The 27,001-nt window shown below is 38.9% G+C and overlaps 1 protein-coding gene across 2 annotated transcripts; it reads left to right on the plus strand.

Annotated features, from left to right (window-relative positions):
* The first annotated feature begins 6,552 nt into the window (after positions 1–6,552).
* On the plus strand, positions 6,553–26,509 carry LOC115212174 (DNA ligase 1-like). Of its 2 annotated transcripts, none has more exons than XM_029781013.2 (2): positions 6,553–7,608; positions 26,181–26,509. In XM_029781013.2, exons 1-2 carry the CDS (start codon positions 6,645–6,647, stop codon positions 26,447–26,449), a joined length of 1,233 nt encoding a protein of 410 aa, XP_029636873.2. In that variant the 5' UTR covers positions 6,553–6,644; the 3' UTR covers positions 26,450–26,509. The 2 variants fall into 2 exon arrangements, with proteins under 2 accessions (XP_029636873.2, XP_036359016.1); XM_036503123.1 differs by lacking the exon at positions 26,181–26,509 and adding an exon at positions 8,279–8,370.
* Positions 26,510–27,001: the final 492 nt, after the last annotated feature.

A 27,001-nucleotide genomic window follows, 5' to 3' on the forward strand; every position in this document is an offset into this window, starting at 1 on the left:
AAAAAAAAATCAAAAAAAAATATATATATATATATATATACACACACACACACACACACACACACACACACACACACACGAAGGTTATAATGGATACAGTTTGTGTATCAAATAGCTATCTTAATGCGATGGCCTCATGGAGCTAATCAGCAACAGCTTTTAGTCTTATATCTCTAAGACTGCCATATTAATACGGCGATAACAATTAATTTCCAGTAAGGCTGCCGTAATCTCTTTTAGAGAGACTTAGTAATTTTAATATTTATATTATTGAAAACAAGTGGATGTATTCCACCGAAACTAGGTAAATAAAACCTTCGAACAGAGACGATCAGTGGCGACACCTGCTGGGTCGACTACGCTACATTGACAAAGGGCAAATACCCTGAAACGCGTCTGTAGCTGTCTGACTAGCAGTGTGAAGCGGCTGACCTCCCTTGTTCGAAGGTTATAATGGATACAGTTTGTGTATCAAATAGCTATCTTAAGGCGATGGCCTCATGGAGCTAATCAGCGACAGCTTTTAGTCTTATATCTATAAGACTGCCATATTAATATGGCGATAACAATTAATTTCCAGTAACGCTGCCGTAATCTCTTTTAGAGAGACTTAGTAATTTTAATATTTCTATTATTTATACATATATATATATATATATATATATATATATATATGCAAAAATTAATGAAAACAGCTATTTGCAATGTTTTACCGTAAAGGAAAATTATACATACATACATACATACATGAACACCCACATGCACATACACATACATATATCCAAATCTTTGACGTAAGTCACCTTCTGGTTTAGATTTCAACTCCAGATCTAATACAATCCATATTTTATTGTATTTACTTCATTTTTCATCTCTTCAACTATCTTTCTTGTTCTGTTTACTTTATTCTATTTTCAGAATGTTTCCATTATTATTTCAGCAGGAAAGGCGTTAGATACCAGAAAAGTCTGTGCTGTGTGTGTGTGTGTGTGTGTGTGTGTGTGTGTGTGTGTGTGTGTGTGTGTGTGTGTGTGTGTGTGTGTGTGTGTGTGTGTGTGCTGTTTAGTTACAATCTTTGACGTTGTGTGCTCAAATACTGTTGAGGTCGGGTTTACGTTTCCTCCTTTCAATAAAAGTAAAATACCAGACAAGTACACTGGACATGACCTTATCACACACGTCAGATAATGCGAAGTCGATATTTATCTGAGAGTTTATTACTAGTATAGCAGTTTTAACAGTGACTTATCTATAATGAGGACATGGGTTCGATTTTCATTCACTCTTATTTCCTGTCAATGTTGGATATATAATTCTCAAAAAAAAATAATAATTAAACATGTCAACACATTATTATAGTCCAATCCTCGTTTACTTGTCACTAAATCTATACTGGTCAATGAAGTAGTCTCGAAGTTGTCTCTTGAATTATTAGAAATAGCAGCAATATCAAATAGAACATAAAGCACTTTTTAATCATAGGTCTGTTGGAACCGGATCGATCTGAAACTAAACTACAAAAAATAAAATATAAATTCATCACTCCGGCCGTGACCATCCTTTTTTTCATTCAAACTTAATTTAAGGGTTATTCTGTTGTTGTTTCTAGCAGGGAAGAGAAAGATTTGAAATAGTTACTGTCTTTCCCCGAAGATATGAAACAGTTATTGTTGTTTAGTCCCAGATCAAGCTTGATTAAATAGACCTAAGATCAAAACCATTCTTGCCATAACCATCTCGTTATTTAAGGATATCTAGGACAACATTATCTGTTTAAGTCAGCTCTAGTTAAGTCAGCTTTCTGTTTAAGCCAGCTGAGTTCGATTTCAGAAAATTTGGCTGCTATCTCTGGTAGGTTGAGCAACTAACTTGAGGTTGCCTCGGTGGCTCAAGATAAAACAGTGTTTAATAGAAGAGCTCAGAAGGAGGTGATAAAAGATGAGGATGCGGGTATGAAAGTTGTGTAGTATTTTGGTGAAGGAGTGGTTGGTGTGATGAAAATAGGGGAGGACAGAGAGGTGGAGAAAGCTGTTCCTTCCTATGTATCAGTACGGGAATGTTGTTAAACGAGTGTAACAGTGTTTTAAACCTGCTCGACAAGTGGGAGAATTGACTGAGTAGAGGAATTAACAGAAGGAACAGGAGTTGAGGGCAGAGAAAGAGAAACTGACAGAGTTGCAAGAAGAGGTTCGGGAAAAGCTTCCCTTCTGGGTGCAGGCGAGAAGAGGGGTACAAATTTTCATCGCGTTATACACACCTGTTAATTAAGGTGGTAACGATGAAAGTGTCTTTGCACCCGCAACACCCCACTCACCCCCACTTTCACTCTTGGGCACTGATAATGCTTGCTACGTCACTCGTTGAGGCTGACTGGGCTAATAAAGGTATAGAATGTTTATAGTAGAAATGTACTAGTAGCGACTAGCAGCAGCAGCATTAGTGGTAGTAGTAGTAGTGGTGGTGGTGGTGGTGGTGGTGGTAGTAGTAGTAGTAGTAGTAGTAGTAGTAGTAGTAGTAGTAGTAGTAAAGATAATTGTAGTGGTGCCAAGATATATCGGGCTTTGCCTTCTTTTGGACAACAGACATGGACAATTTTTAGTTTTCAATACATAAACTTACCTGTGTTAAGTGCAGCTCCTTCGTTTCACAAGCAACAGGGTGACCCAGCATCATACGCAAACCACACTATCTATTATATAGAATTTGAAGATCTTTTCTGTTTGGCTGCCGATTTTCAATCTCTTCAATTCCTGCTCAAATTGATTTCATATTCGTTATAATGGGATCTAGAGTTTTTCATTCGCAAAATATGCATTTTTTCAAAGACAGTAAAAAGTCTGAAAATCGGCTATAACAATGTAACCTTCCACTCTCATTGCTTTGAAGGTATGATGCTGTGGAGGAAAAAATTAGAGAAAAAGTTATAGTGGTTTAAAAATTGAAAAGACTGTATAATTTTAACCAATGGCGAGACAAATTTCGCAAAGGTCAACTTTGAAATTTAGAGCTTAGCATTTGACCTGTTCTTTGTAGGTTTTTAAATAAACAGAAATACTTAATAAAATTAACATGTATCATCTTACTGTTTCTTTTGCTTCTTCCTTGATTGTATGGTTTAATTTTTTTTTTATTTGTTTTATTAATATATTTGTCTGCATGAGTTTACTTTATGCGTATTTCAGTATTATGTATACCTGACATTTTTGTGGGATTTTACAATCCAATGTGAATCCTTAATTGATACTCGGAGACCATACAATGTTGTGGCTGATAAAGGGAAAAAGGTAAGTAAGGTCATGAATATTGCCATGCTTGAGGATGCACGCGTAGGTGACACAAAGTTAGAAAAGATGGAAAAATATAAAATCTAGAAGACGATTTTATATGACAGTATTATGTATACCTGAAAGCGGGGCTTATCTCTTGGTTCCGTTCTCATTGTTTCACTAATCCAATAACAACAGTACAAAGTATGTAACCCTTAAAACGGATTTTGTGTATTTATTGAAAATACCGAATTCGCAAAAATTTTCTAAAAATTCCAAAAAATAAAAAAAAAGATCACAACTCGTGCTGTCACGCACAAAATAACAGCTGCCAAATCCTGTTTTCTTACTGGATGAAAATCATCAAAATTTTAAAACAATTTCTGGAAAAAGTGAAATATCTCCTGAGATTCAGTTTGGAAAACTACATTAATGAACCAAATTTTAAAATTTTCAATAAACTTTGGATTTTCGAAAATTGGCAGCCAAACTGAAAAGATCCGGATTTGAAGTAGTGGTTATTATTTCTAAAGAGTCGTATAACCAAGTCGGGCATTCACTATTAGAAGCCTGGAATTGAGCTGCCTCTTTCAGTAAGACACTAAATATTTCTTGACTCAACCAAACTGGGAGATAGGAATATTGCTGCAAGGTCCTTATACTCATAGCCAATAAGGAGGCCTCTAAATGGTCGCTAGAAATAGCAGCCAAATCTCCATCCAATTACATATTACAGTTTCAAATAAAGAATGAAACACCACAATGGACAACGCGGTCTCGCATTAAATTTGAAAAAAAACCAGATGGTCATGGTTGGAACTACTTTAATCAGAGATGATCTGGAACAACTTTGACTAATTTTACAGTTTCAACTTCTGTAATTTCTCAAGTACAAAGGGACACAGAAAAACTAACAACAAGCATTTCCAGATAGTTTTAATATGAAACCAAGGCATTTTTTTTATTCTTTAATATTTTATTTTATTTTATTTCATTTTCAGGCGATTCGTTAGCCCACCGGGGGAAATGCTTAGCGGCATTTTGTCCATCTTCACGTTCTGAGTTCAAATTTCGCAACGGTCGACTTTGCCTTTCATCCTCCGGAGTCGATAAAATAAGTACTCTGGGGTCGGTGTCATTGACTTTACCCTTCACCCGCAATTGCTGTCTTTGTGCCAAAATTTGAAATTAATATTTTATTTTATTTGAGCTGTTGACCATAATTAATACTTGCAGTAGTTTAGATTGTTGGCCTCACTTATCTATCTTTCAGTTTGTATATACACACAGTTAGTATATACAGTCCAGTTAGTACATATACATATATCAATAAGTATATATAAGTCACTAAATATATACATTTTTAGTTAGTATAACTATATATACCAGTCAGTCTATACAACAGTTAGTATATACACATCCAGTTAGTACACACATACACACATAGATATAGATATATACATACATAATACTTCTTTTACTCTAGGCACAAGGCCCGAAATATTTTGGGGAAGAGGCCAGTCGATTAGATCTACCCCAGTACGCAACTGGTACTTATTTACCGATCCGGAAAGGATGAAAGGCAAAGTCGACCTCGGCGGAATTTGAACTCAGAACGTAGCGACAGAAGAAATACATATTTCGTAACAGCAGACGAAAGCATTTCGCCCGGCGTGCTAACGTTTCTGCCAGCTCGCCGCCTTTCAATAAGTATATACATCAATTTGTATATACACTTCTAGTTAGTATATATACATAAATCAGTAAGTATATCGTATGCTATCAGCTGTCTTGTGTCTACAATTATAACACTTGAAGTGATGATTCGACAATAATCTGAGAGCAATAGTTTGTACATCTTTAAATAAACAATAAATATTTCTGTTTATACTAGTGCAATAGCATAATACGATGTTTTCAATTGAGCTAATGGAACACATAAAACAGTCTGGCTATATCATTCAGATAAAAGTATTTTATTTTTGTTATCGTCAGTAACAAAGTTTAAAAAATGAGAATGCATTTAATGTGCTTTCTTTTATAAATGGATATTTCAAAGATTTTTTTTATGTAAGTAAACACACCCAAAGATGGCTTTTGACAGATTAGACCTGCTTTATTATTTTTTGTTTTATTTCATTTTATTTCATTCAGCCACCCCCTTGACGCATATATTTAACCAATGTGTTTGGCGGAAGATATTTATTTAAGTGGCTTCTTTGATATAAAATCATATAAACAGAACATACATCTGACATGTGAAATAACACGAGTGACACCAAAGTAAATGCTAATGTTTCGTTTGATTCATGAAAACTGTAAAAAGACAATCCACAATGATACGCTCTCTGTTTCATACACTGCAAAGTATAAGAAATTATAATATGACTTTAAGTGCAGTCTTTTAGTTTGATTCCGATTGTGAACAACGTGACAGTTTCTTGATCAAAAACTGTTAAGGGATTTTTTTAAGTAGATTTCTTGCTTTGGACTTTCTTGATGGACTTTTTTGAATATGTAGCATCTTATCATTGCTACTTAACACTCGATGTTACAGCTCATTTGCTAGTTATTTCGTTTCCTGTATGTTACCATTCCTTATGCTTTAGTTCATTAGAGATTATTGATTAAAGCAGTTGAGAATATTGTTTGGAATATTGAAGAGGAGTTTTAGTAAAATAAGAGAATGTATAAAGCTGAAGACATGGTACCCTGCAGGTACCATATCCATACCTTTGGATGAGACGTTCCACAGACACGAGCCTTTACGAAGAATAGATACTCTTTACGGGGTACCTAGCAACATCTCTCGGTTCGCTTGCATTACCACTCCTTAGCTCGACATCCAACCTCGACAGCGGAAACGCGCAAACGTGCTGCCTTCCCACCGCGAAACAGGACTTCTCCGAGTTCAGGTTCAGAAATATTAACCTGATTTCCTTTCGATGTATGGCCGATCGCGTTTTCTTAGTGGTTAGTTGGCGTGGAGGCTGTGGCACGAGTAGCAGCAACGGCAACAGCTAACAAGTGCATCAGCCGAAGCCGACAACTATGAAAACTACCACCGACTACAGCTATTGTTGTATGTTTCAAACTTGGGCTAGGATCATATTAAATTATCTCTTATTCATACGTAAAATTATAAAATATTTCATATCCATTTCTACTTTTAGCAAAAGTGAAAGTCATTCAGATATTTACATATATAAACACTATCAATTGTCATGGCTTCCGAGATCTCGTGAAGTAACGAGATTTTGGCGTCATGGTACTATGACATCACAGCAAAAAACATGTCAATCATTTAGTCGACCTGTTTTATCTGATAGCTTGAAGCCAATCTCGATGGGATACTGTAAAAAGTCATAAATACTAACAATGATACCGATCTGGCTTTTAATATATTTTGTAATGTGTAACGGTTTTGTATCTCAGAGCTGCTTGCCTTCATCAAACGCCCATTACAAAGTGGACAATAAAACGGATATCTCAAGTTCTTCGTTCAACAAAAGGATATTCTTATTTGCGGAGACATTTACATCTTTTCTGCGGAAATTTATTCTAGGGAATTCTCAAAATAAACTTAAATTTTTGAGACAAAAAAGGAAGACTTTACACGATGAAGACTCTATAGATAAATTAGTTTCACAAGTAAGAGATTTGACTCAGAAAACTAAAGTAGTAAGAACTGGAAATGGCAATAAAACTAGTAATATAATGCGTAATAACGGCTCAGATGTGGCAAATAATTTGTTAAAAGCCCTTACTAAGTTAATCCAAGGAAAACAAACGGATGTAACAGTTCGTAATGAAGAAGACAATCGTAAGAATATGTCGAAAATCGTTATATCGTATAAATATCAAGGCAAGAAGTCCAATGTAGACAAGGATGTTTATGATGATGAGGAGGAGGTAGAGGAAGAAAAGTTTGAGGCTGATAAAGAGGAAGAGGATGAGGAAGTTGAAGACGACGTAGAAAAGGAGAAGAAGGAAAAGTTAAAAAAGAACGTCCTAAAAGAAATGGAATCCACATTAGGCTTAACGGCTGAAAAAGTAAAAAAAGATAAAACCTTTACAACGATTATTATGAAACAAACCATAATTATTAACAAAACATTACCAGACGCTAAAACACACAAAGTATATAAGACTAAAGGAAAAGTATTAAATGGGTTAAATGGGAAATCTAAGACTAAAGCAAAAATATTAAATAGATTAAAAGGGAAATATGGAGATTTCAAATTTCCAAAATCACATTCTGACAGAAAAGGAGTTCCATCATCGAAGCATAAAAATTACATGCATAATATTTCCTTTCCACCAATATTGCCTTCAGATAAAGGTAGGTAAAAAAAATACATAATACATAAACCACATACAGAAGACTATATCATCATTATATTTTACTTCTCAGAGCCCTCGGTCTTACTTGCTCTAGTTGATTCTGTCAGAGATCACAGGGTTCTTTCCACAAATTATAAGACTTGGTACTTGGATACTAAGTATTATGGATGATGCACAGCACTCAAGTACCAATCTCAAAATCCTAGTTGTCTCCAATAGTGCAGTTTGAATGGGTGGCATGCTCAGCCCTCATATCAATTCCAGTTTCTCTGACATATTTCTCGAACTTGGTTGTTATTGCTCCGGGTGTTCCTACAACTACTGGGATAACAGTCACTCTCCTCATTGCCCACATTCTTGCAATTTCGTCTTCTAGATTTTATATTTTTCCATCTTTTCTAACTTTGTGTCACCTACGCGTGCATCCTCAAGCATGGCAATATTCATGACCTTACTTACCTTTTTCCCTTTATCAGCCACAACATTGTATGGTCTCCGAGTATCAATTAAGGATTCACATTGGATTGTAAAATCCCACAAAAATGTCAGGTATACATAATACTGAAATACGCATAAAGTAAACTCATGCAGACAAATATATTAATAAAACAAATTTTAAAAAATAATTAATTGTTCTCATATTCGTACCACTTCCATGCTCTTTCCAGAACGTACTTTACACACAGGCTCCAGTGAACAAACTTAGTCAAACTTAGTTATCTTGCCTCATTTTGTAACGCTTTTGGAACAGTTTGCTACACTTACATGTGAGATAGTTTCGCTTGTTTGCTATACTCACATACATGTGACTATTATTATTATTATTATTATTATTATTATTATTATTATTATTATTATTATTATTATTATTATTATTATTATTATTATTATTATTATTTTTATTATTATTATTATCATTATCATTATTATCATTATCATTATTATTATTATTATTATTATTATTATTATCATTATTATTATTATTATTATTATTATTATTATTATTATTATTATTATTATTATTATTATTATCATTATTATTACTATTAAGGTGAGCTGGCAAAATCATTAGCACGCCGAGCAAAATGTTTAGTGGTATTTTGTCCGTCGCTACGTTCTGAGTTCAAATTCCACCGAGGTCGACTTTACCTTTCATCTTTTCGGGGTCGATAAAAAGAGTGCTAGTTGAACAATGGGGTCGATGTAATCGACTCATCCCTCCACCAAAATTGCTGTCCTTGTGGCAAAATTTGAAACCATTATTATTATTTTTACTGCTGCTGCTGCGGCGGCGGAGGCGAGCTAGCAGAAACGTTAGCACACCGGGCGAAATGCTGAGCGGTATTTCGTCTGCCGTTACGTTGTGAGTTCAAATTCTGCCGAGGTCAACTTTGCCTTTCATCCTTTCGAGGTCGATAAATTAAGTACCAGTTACGCACTGGGGTCGATGTAATCGACTTAATACCTATGTCTGTCCTTGTTTGTCCCCTCTATGTTTAGCCCCTTGTGGGTAATAAAAAAATAGGTATTTCGTCTGCCGTTACGTTCTGCGTTCAAATTCCGCCGAGGTCGGCTTTGCCTTTCATCCTTTCAGGGTCGAAATATTAAGTACCAGTTACACACTTGGGTCAATGTAATCGACTAGTCCCCTCCCCTCAAATTTCAGGCTTTGCGCTTTCCATAGAAAGGATTATTATTATTATTATTATTATTATTATTATTATTTTATTATTCAGTTCACAGGCTGGAATCAAACTCGGAAGCTTGGGGTTAGTAGCCCGCACTCTTAACCACTACGCCATATGCCCTTGGGCAATTATGGAGTGAATTTTAGGGTTTTTAAATTTAATATTATCCTATCATTCCTTAATACCTGTTCCCATATGCTATTCATATCTGCAATCTGTCTGCTTAGGAGGTTGTTGTGTCCTAGCATATGTGCTGCTTCTTTCAGTTTTCGTATTTTCCAGTATTGTTCTCTGTCTATTATTTTAAGTTCATCCCACAGTGGAAGGTGGTCTCCATTTTTCCATACATGATCAGCCATAGCCGATTTATCAATATCTCCTCGTGTCACAGCTTTGCGATGTTCCTCTACCAGTGGATTCATATAAAGCTAGAAGAGAGCGGAAAGGGCAGGACATGCCCTAGTCCGTGAGAGAATCCATTACAACCGTTCGAAAAAACATCAACTAAATAACGAAATCATAGAGAGTTTATCTTCATTACTCGGGAAAATAACCAGAGATGATGATAGAAAGAGAATCCAACGAGATCTAGAAAAGTCGCACATTAAAGAATTTTAAATGGGGAAGACACGCCAGATTAAGAAGTTTATGAAATTCAAAGGTCAGAGAATGAAGGCTTAAGTCCGTCACCCACCTGTGAAAGCAGTAATTAATATAAGTAGCCGACATTGCGAAAGCTCTGAAGAAGCAGTATTAAACAAAGGTCTCAACTTTGCAACAACCATTCAAGCGCACTCCATACTTGGACACGATATTGAAGAGCTAGCCATAAATATACCAAAAGCTCGGGGAGATAAACTAAGGTGGAAAGTGAGACAGGTGCAAGAAAAAGCGAAATTTCCCAAAACAAACATCACTAAGGAAGAAAAGTTTGCTATCAAAAGACTACAGAGTGACAATTCCATTATAATGCTTCCAGCGGACAAGGGAAATGCTACTGTAGTGATGAACAAGTCTGACTAGTCGGAAAAATTGGCAAGTCTTATAAGTGATGGTAGCTACAGCAAAGTAAAAAAAGACCCAACTCTGAAAACCGAGAGGAAGTTGTCACAGATCTTGACCAAGAACAAATATCACTTTACACCATTGAAATACAGACAACTGACTCAACACTACAGTAAACTACCACACTTGTTCGGTCTCCCTAAGATTCAAGAGGATGGTATTCCATTAAGACCTATAGTGAGCTGTAGAGGTTCAGAATGTCATCCATTGAGCCGCTTCCTTGTGGATATAATCAGTCCATTAGCAAGAAAGTCAACATCGCACGTGAAGAATTCCACCCACTTCACAGAATTGATTAAGGATATTTCCATTGGATCCAACCAGATGGCGAGTCAAGATGTGATAAGTCTGTTCACCAAAGTCCCAACTGATGAAGCACTATCGGTGATTCAAGAGAAACTAGTGATAGACACCCATCTAAAAGAACGCACTAGTATACCAATAAGAAACTTGATGGAAACTACCTGTGTAGAAACTACCTATTTCAGTATGGACACCGATATATATTGACAAGAGGAGGGTTTAGGAATGGGTTCACCATTATCTCCGATAATAGTCAATATATACATGGAATACTTTGAGAATTTGGCTTTAGGATCAACACCACTAGAACCAACCCTATAGCTGCGATATGTTAATGACACTTTCAGACTCTGGCCCAACCAGGAAGATGTCCAAGTGCTGTTAGATCATGTGAACTCAATAAAGCCATCAATACAGTTCACAATGGAAAAGGAAAAAGACAATCTGCTAGCATTCCTGGACGTATTAATAACACGCACCAAGTATGGATTCAGGACATACGTATACCGCAAGCCGACCTTCACTGGATGATACCTTAACTTCAATTCCTACCATCCACACAGTGTAAAGAGAGGGATTGCTCAGTGCCTAAAATATCGCGCAAAAAATATAAGCAGCGATCGTGATACTCACCACGAAGAAATGATCAAGCTCAGTAACAATCTATTAAGCCACAACTACCCCCAAAAACATACTATCTACTCCAATTATGAAGAAAAGAGAAGATGAAATCAGTAAACTTTCCACAGTATGTCTACCCTATGTGAAATGCCTCTCTGAAAAAATTACAAAAGATATGCGGCCCATCAGTACAGTATTCAACAGTAATACAACACTTCGCAAATATCTCCTTCGGATAAAACCGCCAATAGGAGAGAACATGACCAAAAACTGCGTGCACTCCATCCCATGCAGCTTTGATAGGTTATACAAAGGCGAAACATGCTGCCCCCTCAAAATAAGGGTAGAGGAATATGGCAGAACTGTGACACGTGGAGATATTGATAAATTGGATATAGCTGATCATATATGGAAAAATAGAGACCACCTCCCACTGTGGGATGAACTTAAAATAATAGACAGAGAACACTACTGGAAAATACGAAAACTGAAAGAAGCAGCACATATGCTAGGACACAACAACCTCCTAAGCAGACAGATTGCAGATATGAATAGCATATGGGAACAGGTATTAAGGAAGGATAAGAAAATATTAGATTTATAAGCCCTAAAATTCACTCCATAATTGCCCAAGGGCATATGGCGTAGTGGTTAAGAGTGCGGGCTACTAACCCCAAGCTTCCGAGTTTTATTCCAGCCTGTGACCTGAATAATAACAATAATAATAATAATAATAATAATAATAATTATGATAATGATAATAATAATAATGCCCTGATGCAGTACCAGGCTGTGGCTCTCGTGGCTTCTGGAAGTGTTATTATGTACATTGTTTTGCCTTAGTATAAAAGATGGGCTACAGCAAATATTCTACTCAATTTGCTTGTCAGTTGTTTGACCGTAACCAGTTGAGCATGTCCTTTACTGGCTGACGATATGTGCATCTCTGATCACGAGCCGAGCAGAAGTAGTAGGGGAGCATCATAGCTATGTGTTGAGAGGGATTCTTTGGGGTTTGAATAATTCACCCTTGGAAACATGGGTGTTTCGTTCAACATCCTTAAACACCCCTTATTCAGGGACCTTTTGAGCGGGATGGGCTACTCGACCAGAAGAAAATTCTAACTGGGCTCCACCAGCAAGGTCATGTGCTGTTTATCTTGATATGAGATCACCATGTCGCGCACATATGGTTCTGATGCATGTGTCTGTTGTACTCTTATCAGACGGGTAGTCATGATGGGTATACTGGGCTTCGTATATTTTACCCCAGTGTCACTTTGATGGCATGCACTGCTCTCTCACTCAATAATAATAATGCATTGATCGCTTCGATCCTTTTTCTCGCATTCAGCTCTGTCTTGAGTATTGCTCTTACTCTGCGATAACATTCTCTCCTGGTCCTTTCCTTCATCTCTGAATGCCTTATTCCGTCTCCTTCAATTACCCCTAGATACTTGTAGTTCTCCGCTGGGTCTAATTCTTTTATGACATTCTGCTGGTCAAGGTTAACGTTAGATGTTTCTGTCATTTTTCCTTTGATAAAAGTAGCTTTTGTACATTTATCGAGGCCAAATTGCATTCTGATGTCATCACTTAATTGTTTGACAATCGCTAGTAAGCCCTTGAGTTGTTGGTAATTTTTTGCAAAGAGCTTTAAATCATCCATGTAAATGAGATGATTTATATTTTTATCAAACATTTTATATCCGTACTGCGCGTCATTGAGCAGTTTTGAGAGAGGTATAAAGGCTAAACAGAAGAGGAGTGGTGATAGTGAGTCACCCTGGAAAATGCCACATGAAATTTTTACATCACCAGCATTTAGAGATTCATTGTCACTGTTCAAAGTTAGTGTGGTTCTCCATGATCTCATACTTACAGACAAAAAGTTTCGCAGAGCAGGTGCTATCTTATACATTTCTAGGCATTTCTTAATCCAGCTATGTGGTAGGCTATCAAAAGCCTTTTTATAGTCTATCCAGGCTATTGATAAGTTTTTGTGTCGTTTGTGACAATCTTCTAAGATCATCTTATTGATGAGTAGTTGATCTTTACAACCATAGGATCCACGTTGACATCCTTTCTGTTCATTAGGGAATATGCTGCTGTCTGTCAAAAAACTATAGGTATATTCCGTCAGGACAGATGTTAGTGTTTTATACATAGTTGTTAAGCAGGTTATGCGTCTATAGTTTTTTGATTCATTTGTTTCTTCACTTTTTGGAAGCAGGAATGTTAACCCATTAACTAGCCAAGGAGGCATCCTACTAGGGTGTTGCAAAACATCATTGTAAAGTTTTGTTAGCAGTTCATAGCTCTCTGGGAAGGCATTCAACCAGAAGTTAGGGATTTTATCCTTTCCTGGAGACTTCCATTTGCTTGACCTCCTGAGAGCAGATCTTATATCTTCTACCTTGACACCCTCCCACTTTTGCTCTTCTAAGGAGTCCAGTTCTTTAGATATTCTATCAATCCAGGGGGCCTTTTCGCTGTGTGTTTTTTCTTCTGCCCAAATTTTATTCCAAAATCCCTGCACTTCTTCTTTTGATGGTACAGACTTTACAGTAACTGTTGTTTTTCCTATCTTCCTGTAAAAGTTTTTGGGGTTATTTTTGAACATGTTGTCCCTGAAGAATCTAACACGCTTTTCATACCTCGCTATGCGGGCAGCTTTAGCAGATACCTTTTGCTTGATGGTTTCTATGGTGGCATCAATATCAAGTATAGTTTTCATATTATTATTATTATTATTATTATTATTATTATTATTATTATTATTATTATTATTATTATTATTAAGACGGCGAACTGGCAGAATCGTTAGCACACAGAGCAAAATGCTTAGTAGTATTTCGTCTGTCTTCACGTTCCGAGTGTAAATTCCGCCGAGGTCGACTTTGCCTTTCATCCTTTCGGGATTGATAAATTAAGTACCGGTTGAGTACTGGGGTCGATGTGATTGACTCTCCCCCCCACACACACACACAAAATCCAGGCTTTGTGCCTATAGTAGAAAGGATTATTATTATTATTATTAATATCATCATTATTATTATTATTATTATTATTATTATTATTATTATTATTATTATTATTATTATTATTATTATTATTATTATTATTATTATTATTATTATTATCATTATTATTATTATCATCATCATTATTATTATTGTATGTTTGACTTTTGCTTTATATTTGTACAAGCTGGCTCCAAGTCTCACCCGGAGACCTCAAGAGACAACAGGTTGGAAGTTCACGTTGTTGTTATGCCTAGTGTACCATATATTTGGTTGTTTTTTGTGTTGTACTGGTGGATGTCTAAAAAAAAATGTTTGTTTTAAACCTTGAGATTACATAGAAAGTATTTTGCGTAGGATATGAGCAGTTCCCATGAGCACTATCTTTTGAATTTCTGCCATTTTGGGGGTTTCCTGGTATCTGAGTTAGGTGGCAATCAGCCCCTTTTGCTATCATTCCCAGGGCACCTATGACAACAGGTATTGTTTTAGTCTTCAGGTTCCACATTTTGCTGATTTCTATTTCAAGATTTTTATATTTGCTCAGTTATTGGTAGGTCTTGACAGATACGTTTATATCGATTGGGACAGTCATATCAATGAGGAGGCATGTTCTTTGTTTGAAGTCTTTCAATATGATGTCTGGCCTATTTGCATCTATCTTTCTGTCAGTTTGAATGGTGAAGTTCCAGAGGAGTGAGATGTCGTCATTTTCAAGCACTGGGGGTGTTTTGTGTTCCCACCAGTTTTTTTCATGGGGCAAATCCAGATTTTTGCAGATTATTATTATTATTATTATTATTATTATTATTATTATTATTATTATTATTATTATTATTATCATTATTATTCGCACAGTATACAATATCGTGAGCTTATTGATCGGAGATATTGTGTCTACCGGGGATTTGTACTGATTGTCAAATTACTGTTGTTGTTGTTGTTGTTATTACATTTGCTGGGAAATACATCAGAAGTATTTTCGAACATACAGAGTAAGTTCTGCTTAAAATATTGGGATCTTTTCCTTTTGAGCGGCAGTTTTCAACACAATTTCTAGTTATCTAAACACTTTTAAACTTCGTATACTGATAGAATGTGTCAAAATAAAACATTTTTTTCTCTTGGCTTTCTTGAGAAAATTGTAATATGTAAGTTTAACGTAGTTTAATTTTTCGAATTTTAACCAATCCTATTGCCTCTATTGAGCTAAAATCATTTACTGCGTCTAAAACTGAGACAACATCCTGTCACTAACCCTAACTCTAACTCTGGTGTTCTGTGGTTGTTTTTCCTCGTAAGGAGCAATATGTTTGCTTCCCCTAAAAATCCACTCAAGTGGGCTTTAAAAACAAAACCCATTACAAGATAGCAGCGTCCAGCTTTAAAGCATTCAAAAAGAAAATAGCCCTCTAGCAGCTGAAAACTTCCCTTTTCTTCGTTCTCTTGTGTGTGTATGACGATCAAACAGTGCGGCGGCGGTGACGGAGGCAACGGTAACAATAACAATATCAAAAATAAGGCAGGCGAAGGAGAGGGGACAACGGACATGGTTATAGTTCAAAGTTCATCTCGTGTAACGGTGGACGGTAGCAGCAGCAGCAGGAAAAACAGTAAAGGCGACATCAATAGTAGCAGTAGCAACAACAGTCGCGGTAGCAGGGGCAGTGGCAGTTTGACAGCAACAGAGGCGATAACAGCAAAGTAGAAAGTAGTAGTAGTAGTAGTAGTAGTAGTAGTAGTAGTAGTAGTAGTAGTAGTAGTAGTAGTAGTAGTAGTAGTAGTAGTAGTAGTAGTAGTAGTAGTACAACTCCACCAACAGTAACGAGTAAGGTTTCCTTCGCGAATGTGGCCACCTAAAAAAATATTTTTGCTCGCTCCCTAGAGGATAAAACCTGTCGAGTGCGGCTAAATTTAGAAAATTCGAGGGGGAAAGGTGGAGCCGGCTCCGTCTCCTGAGACACAATCTGCTACAGCCATAAAAATAGTGACTTATGGATGCATTAGCCTCAAGTCTTGCATCTGGCAACAGCGACGAAGTCCCAACTGAAAGGGCCCTGCACGAAATATAGCAGGACATCGGCCATATATCAAGAGCAAGCTATTCGGTGGATTCGAAGACTGAAGCCCTGGTAATCCAGCACTCTTCCCTACATATTTGGGGGAAATGGCAGTGAAAATTACCATACAAGGGGTGCCACCAGAACTAGATTTGTGGTGGGTTCTCGCTTGTGTGGTATTGGAGAGGGGGAAATAGACCAGGATTACACAGGTGGTACTTCTCCATGTAAAGCCAGCCAACTGGAGAGAATGCCAGACCTGATCTCCCGACCCAGTAGAATAGATTTAAGAGTGAGTGTGGTGGGAAGATGATCGAGATTCCATGTCTGTGGAATGACGGATCATCTACTGATATTCTGCCCACGCAACAAAAACAAAAGGAGAGAAAGGAAGGCTCCACCGCTGACATTTACAACAAGACAAGAAAAGTGCAGCAACAACGGCAACAGTGGCTTGTGGATCACAAGAAAAATCACACCACCAAACTCCACGACCCCAACAATGACGGATGCAGCAGCGGCGTTTCCAATGGTAGCTCTATCTGCGACGGAAGGACCGGTTGCAGCAGCAAAAGGACAGTAACAGAAACAGCAGCAGAAATAGCCCCAATAGAACCACCACCACTGTCAACACCAACATCGACAAGAACATCGGCAGAAAGGACCATCCAAGCTCTCAACTCAGTTCTCCACCCCCTCTCACATAAACACTTACGTAAATTCTCACAAATATACAAACATACACCTGCCCATATCTCCGGTGTACTCCACAAACTCTGGTTTCTCCACATCTCGAAATAAAGACGAGGAGAAACCCCATAAACAGAAAGAAAGAAAAAAGGGAAAACACTCGGTCTCAGACTGACACACACACCGAAGAACGGAAAGAGCGCTCTCTCAGCAAGTAGTCACACCTACAACAGCACCAACCCCACTTGCTCCACAACCATCAACACAACCAACGCTGCCATCACCAGCACAACCAACACTATCACAACCTTACCTCACACCAAAAGAGAGTGCTTACAAAAAAACAGTTACCCACACAGATCCAAATTTCGTGCTATTGGGGGGAACCAACAAAGTTTTGTTGGTCCTCATAGCTCGGGATAAAGGAATTGAGAGAGGGTTGCAATATATGACATCAGCACTTTTGAACTTCCGGAAGAGCTTTTGTTAGTGCGCATGCCGCAATCAATATCTAAAAACATTAGGGTGGCTTTCCCCCTACGACGTGAGAACCCCTAATGTAAAAACTACCAACAGACTTTTAAGAGTTCCCAAAGGAACTGCAGACAGAGCCGGGGAGTCGCACCATCTGGCCTGGGGACGTCATGGAAACAAGATCTCTCGCTCAATGACTTCAGGTCGCTAGGATTGGATGTGATAGTCACCAGGGAGACCACGGTTTCGAACACGCGCACACTACGTTACTTTTTGACGATCTACTCATCTCTGGCTCGACCTGTAATGGAAGGAGGGGTGGCAATGCTATTTAGGAAAGGCCTAGATCTTGAGGTACGGACGATCTTACTGGACCCGGACAGTAAGTTGGTGGTCCTGGATGTGAGCAATAGCGAATGTGGTACTTTTAGACTAGTTGCTGTGTACACTCCGACTGAGGTGGGTCAGCCAGATAGGAGATTGGGGTGTGAAAGCTTCACAAACCTATCAGTCGTTTCTAGTTGACTGAGAGGTTCCGATTGGATTTCCTGGATGCGCCATTGTGAACATGGGCACATAGTATCGGGTCTTTCAGATGGTATAGTATTTTGTAGGTAGCATAAGTTGTTCACAATTCAAAGTCGTCGACTATTCAGACCACAAATTTATAATCTGTACGGGCGACTTAGATAGGATCCATAGACAGAGACCCGGGTGCTGGAAGTTGAACGCGTCTTTCCCAGTGAGTCAAACATTCAGAGACCGAGTTGTTTAGCAAGTTAATCCATCGGAAGTTGCCGGGTGCAATCATCAACAACCGATGGTCGATAAACTTGAATAGGTCTACAAGAGTAGAGTTGGTAAGGTTTAGTAAAGAAATAGCGTGAAGGAATCTAGTATAGATGGAGATCCAGTTAGGAAGCAAGAAAAAGCGCTTAGAAGAGACATAGCGATTGACGTGCTGACGGCGAGATTGGCTCTTGGTCAATTCTTCACTGCTAAACATTACGTTGTCAGAGATAGGGCGCGTGCGCTAATACACGAGGGAATGAAAGCTGTTCGGTGGACCCACGTGACAGAGGCGCTACGTGCCAACAATGCCATAATTCTGTATTTGACGGACTTGAATGGTTACTCGGATCCAAGCAGTTGTGAGCGTTATTTCAGCGCTACTTTGCCAAACTAAACAGAGTGCGCGGTGAATCGTACACGGAAGTGGATTTCAACCATCTCGGTGGCATTCCGCGCCTTTCAGTCAGTCAGAGATGCGGAGTTCTGCGAAATGCCGATAACAGCCGAAAACATACAGGACGCGATGACTAACTGCACAAGGGAGAAGTCTGTCCATTGAACCCCTGAATTTTCCACGTGAATGGAAATAATGAAGCTATCTGCTCCACTCCCTCAATATGAATTTTTATTCGCATTCATAGTAACTCATGTTGCTAACCGTGGGGTATAAAAATATTTTTTCAGCTTATCGAACTTCGATATGGGAAACGCCGACAACCTTCGACGCCAATAAACTATTATTGATACTGAACATTGTTTTTATACCTACCACGGACTGCTCGAAGCTTACTAACTTCCTACACTTAGATCATTAGATCTTATAATTACACTAGCAGTATCGCCCGGCGTTGCTCGGGTTTGTAAGGGAAATAACTATATAAGCATTTTTAGAGATGTAAAGTATAATAGCCATCTCAATATTGCTAACCACAAAAGTGGGGGTGTTACTGTAGCTTTTTACGTTCTGAGATTTAATAATACATTTTTAGAGAGTTACTTCCCTTATATATGCCAAAAATGCATTAAAAATGGGGAAAATTGATGGTAATTTATTTTTTAATCGTAGACTCATCGTAGACTCATCGTAGACGCGCGCTAATACCCAGAGGGGCTCGATATGAATCACGACTATAAGATACCCGGTTTTGGTTAAACTGCACCGCAAAATGTAGGAGTAGTTAGGAATCTAAATCGTAGGAGACAGAAAGCACACAACCTCACTTTTATATATAAAGATATCGATAATCTTCGTTCTGACTCCTATGACCATTAACAGTGTGGAAGACATGTGATTGGGAAAGAATCCTCAATTTGGATATGTGTGTGTGTATGTGTGTGCGCGCGCGTCTGTGTGTGCATGCATATCCATGTACGTACTACACAAACACACACACACTTACACACACACACACACACACAAACACACACACACAAATATATCCATGTATATACTATACATACACACACATCTGTACAATGTACAAGAACCTTAAATATGTCGGTGTCTAAGCGTGTGTTTACTGAACTACTTATAAAGTCAATGTAGTTTGTATTTCATTACATTCACTGCTTGCATCAACTGTCGTGACTTCATGTAATGAATCAATGACGGGACACGGGCCGCTTGCCTTGTTCCACAGCTTAAGTTCGTTTTAGTGTAGTAATGACACAACATTAATTCTCAGGCTCGTTGTTTCAAACCGACAAGAAGTGGAGACTGCTGTGTCTTAAAAAGAATGTTTGAACTATGAAAGTAAACCTGAATGTGATCTTTTTTTTTTAATCCACAGCAAGTAATACATCCTGGTGTAGATCTGAAGCCTGTCTTCAGACAATACAGTATTTTCATTATGAGTCCGTTTGGTGTCAGTTATCATAATCTTCATACATAAATAAATAAATAAGTAAATAAAGTTTTTTCCGCATATTCTTAGTATTCTTAAACATAGGCAGATAGAACTTCAACCTCATCAGAGTGTTTTTTTTTTCAGTCGGTTAAGGGGAAGCTTCAACCGGCTAATTTGTTAATTAACTCATCAGCTCCCTTTTTTTCCCACATTTTCAGCGACCATGGCTCAACATCTCGAATAAGGGAATCCTGTTGATTAGTTAAATAAGGAAATCAATCGGTTCTAAATTTCCGAAAATTCTTACCTGTGCCTAGACTAGTTATATTTGGATACATGTCACAAAGCTAGATACGTATGGAGATAGATAAGTTTTTTTATTGGCCACACAGGGCTGCACACAGATGGGACAAGTTACAAGGTAGAGCTTTTCTTTTGGGGGATGAAAAAAAAAAAACAAAAGAAACAAAAAAAAGGTGGCGTAGGTTTTCGATCAAAAGGGATCGTAAAAGGGAAAAGAAAGAACAAAAAATAAAAAAAACAAAAGAAAGAAAAAAAAGGAAAAGGAACAAAAGAAAAGAGAAATGAAAAAAAAAGAGGAAAAAGGGGGGAAAAAGGGAAGAGGAAAAAAAAGCGATCAATAAGGATCGTGTATCACAGTGTTATGATGCATGGTGTAAAGGGGAAAGCAAGTAAGGTTTATCCGTGGGAAGAAAAGCCTACGAAAAAGACCACGGTGACCTTGGTCAATATTGTTATATGTTACCACATTTGTTTGCAAGTGGGTAACCCTCTGTTTTCAGTTTCTGGGTTCATAGGATTATGCTCAAGGTGGCTTCGTCATTCATACGTGCCATCTTTGCTACATTCACCCATCTTTTTTTAAAACATTCGCTAGACAAAACTTGCCTCTCTACTCTCACTTTCCTTTTCAAGTGGTACTTGAAGAAGTTGATGAGAGATTGACCAGAAAGGAAAGTGTTTGTCTCCAATCCTTTCAGACGCGTCCACCAGATACATTCTTTCGCCATAGCCACAAGGATGATGAAAATAGCTCTTCCTTCCCGTTTGAAGGAAGGAGGTGTGACAATATTGAAGATAGACTCAGCTGATAAACCGATTCGTCCCACACGTGACAGCAGTCGTTCGACATAAGCCCACAGGTCGGAGATTGTTGGACACTGCACGAGTGCGTGCAGAACGGTTTCGTCGCTCTGACCGCATCTCGGGCAGGTCGGCCCCGTGTTTCTCGAGCCGTGTCTGTAGAGCTTATCCCGAACGGGTAGCGCTTCTCGGTAGCACTGCCATGGAAGTTGTCCATGGGCCCTGGCCCGAAAGTCGTCCTGAACAGGCGGGTCAGGTACTCCTCGTCGACGTCCAGGTTCGCCCCGAGCTCGTCGTCGTACCTCCCCTCCACTAATCCCCTATAGAATGCTTTGGTTGTGATGAAGTCACTCAAGATTGACCCAGAGTTGCTTGAGAGCAACGCGACACTCGCGGTGCCATTCGCCCTTCCTCGGCCTCTTTTTGATCCACGACTGCAGTTCGGTCATGGAGACGAGCTGCGGGAAAGCGTGCCTCACAAACGGCGACCACACCTGTTCACCGTCGTCTACGAAGAGCCTGAGATGTCGCAGTCTCAGCGCGTGTCTGCGCATCATCAACCACGGCATGCCCAGTCCTCCTTTTAACGGGTGTTGACAGCAAATGGATCGCCTGACCGTCGGGACGCATCCTTTCCACAAGAAGCGAAAGAGAATGCGTTCTAGTTTGGTGATGGTAGGGTCGGAACAAGGCACGACGGTCAGGCGGTAGTAGATGACGGACGCGATGTACGTGTTCGCCACCTCCGCCCGACCTTTTAGGGACAGTTTCCTCTCGGCCCATTGCCGGGCGAGAGTGACCACCCTACTCGTTATCTCGTTCCAGTTCTTCTCCACTTGGAGGTCCGGACCGAACCAGACCCCGAGCAACTCGACCGGGTCGTCGGTCCAGTGTCCCACGACGGAGGCGCTGGTGGACGGCATGGGCTTGCTTCTCCAGGTGCCTAGTCGCAAGCCCACTGACTTTTCCCGGTTGATTTTCGCTCCTGTCACCGCTTCGTAGTCTTTCAGTGTCTCGCCGACCTGCTCGTTGCTATACACTATGACGGTGACGTCGTCCGCGTATGCAGACACGCTCGTCCCGCATCCCAGTTCTCGCTGGATGCCCCTCAGAGTTGCCAGCTTCCGCAATAATGGCTCGAGAGTCAATACGTATAGAAGCGACGAGAAGGGGCATCCCTGACGGACCGAACGTGCGATGTCGAAAGGTCTCGATAGATGTCCATTTACGCGAATTATCGAACGGATGCCTCTGTACAACGCGGCTATCCAGGCGCGGAAGACGGGACCGAAGCCAGCCGCTCTGAGGACTGCCCCCAAGTATCGATGGTCCACCCTATCGAAAGCTTTCGATTGATCCAAATTGATCAGCGCCCCACCCATGCCAGGTTTGTTAACTACCTTGTCTATGATGTAGCGCATCAGGTAGAGGTTGTCATGGATGGTCCGGCCCGGCAGGGCGCATGTTTGCGCCTTTTCGACCAGCTTCTCGATGACAAGCGCCAACCTCTTGGCTAGCACCTTGGCCAAAATTTTCAAGTCTGCATTAAGCAGAGTGATGGGCCTAAAGTTATCTATTACATTTCCCTTGTTTAGATCTTTCCTCAGCAGTGTTACGACTCCTCGGCTCACAAAACCAGGAATGCTCCGTTTTGCTGCCAGTCGCAGTACACCGCTGCCAAGACATCTCCAAACAAGTCGGGCATACAATTGTAAAGCTCGTAGTGTAGACCATCCAAACCCGGTGATTTGTCCCGCGAGCTTTCTGCCATCGCGTCCTGCACTTCCGCCGCCGTGATGGCACCTTCGCAGCACCCTGTCTCTCTTGTCGAGAGTCGTGGTAGGCTGTGTAGGTAGGCACTGAAGTCCACCCTACGTTCTTGCCCGCCACTCGTCCGGAACAGTCGGGCAAAATGCTGTTGAAAGGCCTTACATATTTTACTTGGCTCGAGCAATTCGCGCCCCTGTTCATCTACCAGAGACCGAATGGTGGCTTTGTTGCCCTGTTGCGCCTTTGCCACCCGGGCCTCTCTCGCGGCTCCAACACCTTTTTTTCTTAGAGCACGCATCCTAGCTCTGACAGCACACCCTTCGTGTTTGGCGTTGAAGTGTTGGTCGAGGGCCAACCTCGCCGCCAAAACGTCGGATGCGATGCCGCTTCTAATTGCCTCTTCTAGCTTCTTAACTAGCTCACCCTCTACTCTATTTCTATCTATGGCTAGTGCTTTGCTGTACCTAATCGCTTCTGCTTTTACTGCTCTCTTGAGGGCAAACCACCATTTGTTGTTGATGATGGCTCCCGTCAAAGCCCTCTTTACTAGTGTGCTAATCCGGTCTCTGAAAACCTGTCTCGATGGGAAAGATGCGTTTAGTTTCCAGTATCCGGAACCCTGCCTAAGTGTCTTACTTAAGTCTAGCGTACATGTCACACGTTTGTGATCCGTGTAGCTGACTATGTGGAATTGTGGACATCCTATGCTATCTCTATCTACTGTCCTACACAGTATCCTATCTAGATACGATCTCGACGACCCGATGCGGTTGCTCCATGTCCACGTTGGCGCATTCGGGTGGTCTAGTCGGAACCTGTCAGACAGTTGAAAGCGTCTGAGCAGGTCTCTGAGGCATTTGCATCCCCGTCTATTCCTATCTCTACCCACGTAGTCTACATGCGTGTCCAAGATAGCATTCCAATCCCCCACTAAGAGTAAAGGACGAGACATAGATAGATAGATAGATAGATAGATAGATAGATAGATAGATAGATACAGACATACATACATACATACATACATATGCACATGTGTGTGTGTGTGTGTGTGTGTGTGTGTGTGTGTGTGTGTGTGTGTGTGTGTGTGTGTGTGTGTGTGTGTGTGTGTGTGTGTGTGCGTGCGTGCATGTGTGTGTGAATATATGGCTAAATGGTTAAGAAGTTCACTTCGCAATTATTACCAGTTATTGTACTTTTATATATTTTTGTGCTTCTGTGGTTCTGCAATTTTCTGAAATTCCATTTCACAAGGTTTAGAATTAACTTTCTCACACAATATGTGTTTAGTTATTTCTAAGTTTGATATATCCGTTATTTTGGAAATTTAAGAATTTTCCCCTTATTTAACCCTTAAGGTCCACTTACTCAATTCTACTTGGGGAAATTTTATTCTAGTAAAGAATTGTTCTGTTATTCTTGATATGAATTCTCTGTAGTTTTCCTGCCAGACCCTCAAGGTAAAATCACAATCAGTTTTGAATTTATCTCGGCTTCAGAAAAGATAATTATTTGAAGATAAGATATTTCTTTCTTGAGACTATATTGTTGTGGTGATACGTTTCTTCTTTATATGCTCAGTCACCAGTGAATACCATTTTTTCACCACTGCCACCGTGTTGTCGGCATTTCGCAAGTCTTGAGTTTGTACGAAAGATAAAACAAGATTTTAGAAAGATCTCCCGACGTTTTAACGCTTGATCTCTACAAGTGTATCAATAAACACCAGTTGCTTATTACATTCTTTTTCCGAACTAAATTCAGTAGAAGTGTATACTAGGTTTATTTAACCTTGGAAATCTTGGAAATCTTGGGAATCTTTTTAGTGCTATCAGAAAATGCCTATTAAATTATGAATTTCAGCTGGACTGCGAGTTTCGGTACTGCACTCTTCAGAGATATGTTTCTGTAGTGTCCCATATTGTTTGTTCAATTTCTTAGTCTGGGATAGATTGAAGCCTTGTACTTTGTTCAATCATCGAGCAGTATCGGAGGACAAAGCTGACTGATTTATAACAGATCACGAGAGTACGTTGTATCTATGAAGAAGTATACATTTGAAGTAAGTGCAGTAACTGAGATCTGGCGAAAGGATTTCTTCCTTGGGCAGTCAGGAATTACTATGGATGTGGACGTTAAGTTTCAATCATTAAGAGGCTCTATGGTTTTGAAAGATTGGTAGGAGTAGATCCCTGGAATATGTATGAAGGTCCATGATAGAAATGTTTATATTTGGGTGCTGGTTTATATAAAATCCATACTTCTATAAAGGGTCTATATAAACCACGTACTTCTATAAAGGGTCTATATAAACCACGTACTTCTATATAGGGTCTATATAAACCACATACTTCTATATAGGGTTTGCATATAGAATCTTTATAAACCATGAACTTTTATATCAGGTCTATATAAACCACGCACCTTCATTTAGGATCTATATTACGAAAGATGATATTTTTGCAACAATGCTGGACTCGCCAACATTCCTTAAAGATATCAATATATGAAGCTCTGAAAACGTCTGTTGTACTGTAATCATCCTGTTCCCTCTATAACTGAATATTATGGTTGAGTGGCATGAAACGGGGTAGATGGCTGGTGTTGAAATTTTGTTTTCATAATTTTTTTTCTTTATCCCCGTATTGTGGTTGCTTACTTGGTTAGCAAGAACACTTTGAAGAAGGGTGGGTATATTACCCGAAGACGAAAACCTTCAGTAGTAACCCAAAAACATAACCGGTTACGGAACATTACTTATCGAAATGCAATATTCCATTGATTGTTTGTCTTCTTATATTTTCGTAATCTTTTTTCCTGAAAGGTTCTCTCTTATTTCTTATTATCAACTGATTTTATTTTGTACAACATTCAAGTTTGAACATTCATCTCCACCCCACCCCTAAACACCATCTCCACACTGCACCATATCAAGTTACACCCTCTGGAGTTGTTTAGATTTTAGAGCCTTAGAGTATTTCTTTTTGTTTTTATTTGGTTTTCTTTTTCTTTCTTGAACCAAGAAAATATTTCCTTTATTGCAAAGATTCTTGTAATTTTTGTTAGCATTTATTATTTTAACACAGATTTCACAAAATGCTTGTTGAAAAATAAAATTCTGTTTCTATTCAAATAGATCATTTGGTAAAATATCTCCAAAGAAGCAGAGTGGATAAGTTGAAAGTCTGGCGTGTTAAGCGTCGGGTTCAAAATAAATTGTTTGTTAATGGTGGCAGTGATGATGATCGTCTGCTATTAGTGAAACCCACATTAATGAAGCCTTTCAAGTTTCATTCAGAGGCAAATATTGACTTTCACATAAGATCAACCAATTTCACTCAAGATGAAGTGCCAGTGGATATCAGTATTGACAACACTCATTCGAAAACATCGGGCCAAAGATAACATTAATCAGAAACTTATGGTCGGCATCGTATTATCTTTAATAAAACGAGAAATGTTAAGGCATATTTTCTTAAACAGATATGTGATTTTGCTGACTCGCTTGAAAATTTTGAATAAAATTTGTAATGTAAATACATTTAATTTATCATTTTGTACAGAAAAACATTTGACAAAATAACACTCTTCATTTATATTAGCACATTAGTACCATACCTAAACATAGTTGCTGAGTCTCAGTATAGATAGATAGATAGATAGATAGATAGATAGATAGATAGATAGATAGATAGATAGATAGATAGATAGATAGATAGATACATACATACATACATACATACATACATACATACATACATACATACACACATACATTCATACATACATACACACACACATACACATACACGTACATACATATATATATATATATATATATATATATATATATATATACATACGAAAGAAGGTTTGAAAATGCAATTTAAAAGATGTTTATTTACTTAACCGGTTTCACTCTTTGGAAAAAGGTTGTCTAAAGTAACATAGAATATT

This window comes from Octopus sinensis, linkage group LG5 (assembly GCF_006345805.1).
Source record: "Octopus sinensis linkage group LG5, ASM634580v1, whole genome shotgun sequence".
Taxonomy (NCBI): Eukaryota; Metazoa; Mollusca; class Cephalopoda; order Octopoda; family Octopodidae; genus Octopus; species Octopus sinensis.

Coding starts and splice junctions, on each gene's coding strand:
- LOC115212174 (XM_029781013.2), top strand. CDS start 6,645: ATGATACCGATCTGGCTTTTAATATATTTTGTAATGTGTAACGGTTTT. Junction 7,609..26,180: donor AATATTGCCTTCAGATAAAG/GTAGGTAAAAAA, acceptor CTATTCAAATAG/ATCATTTGGTAAAATATCTC.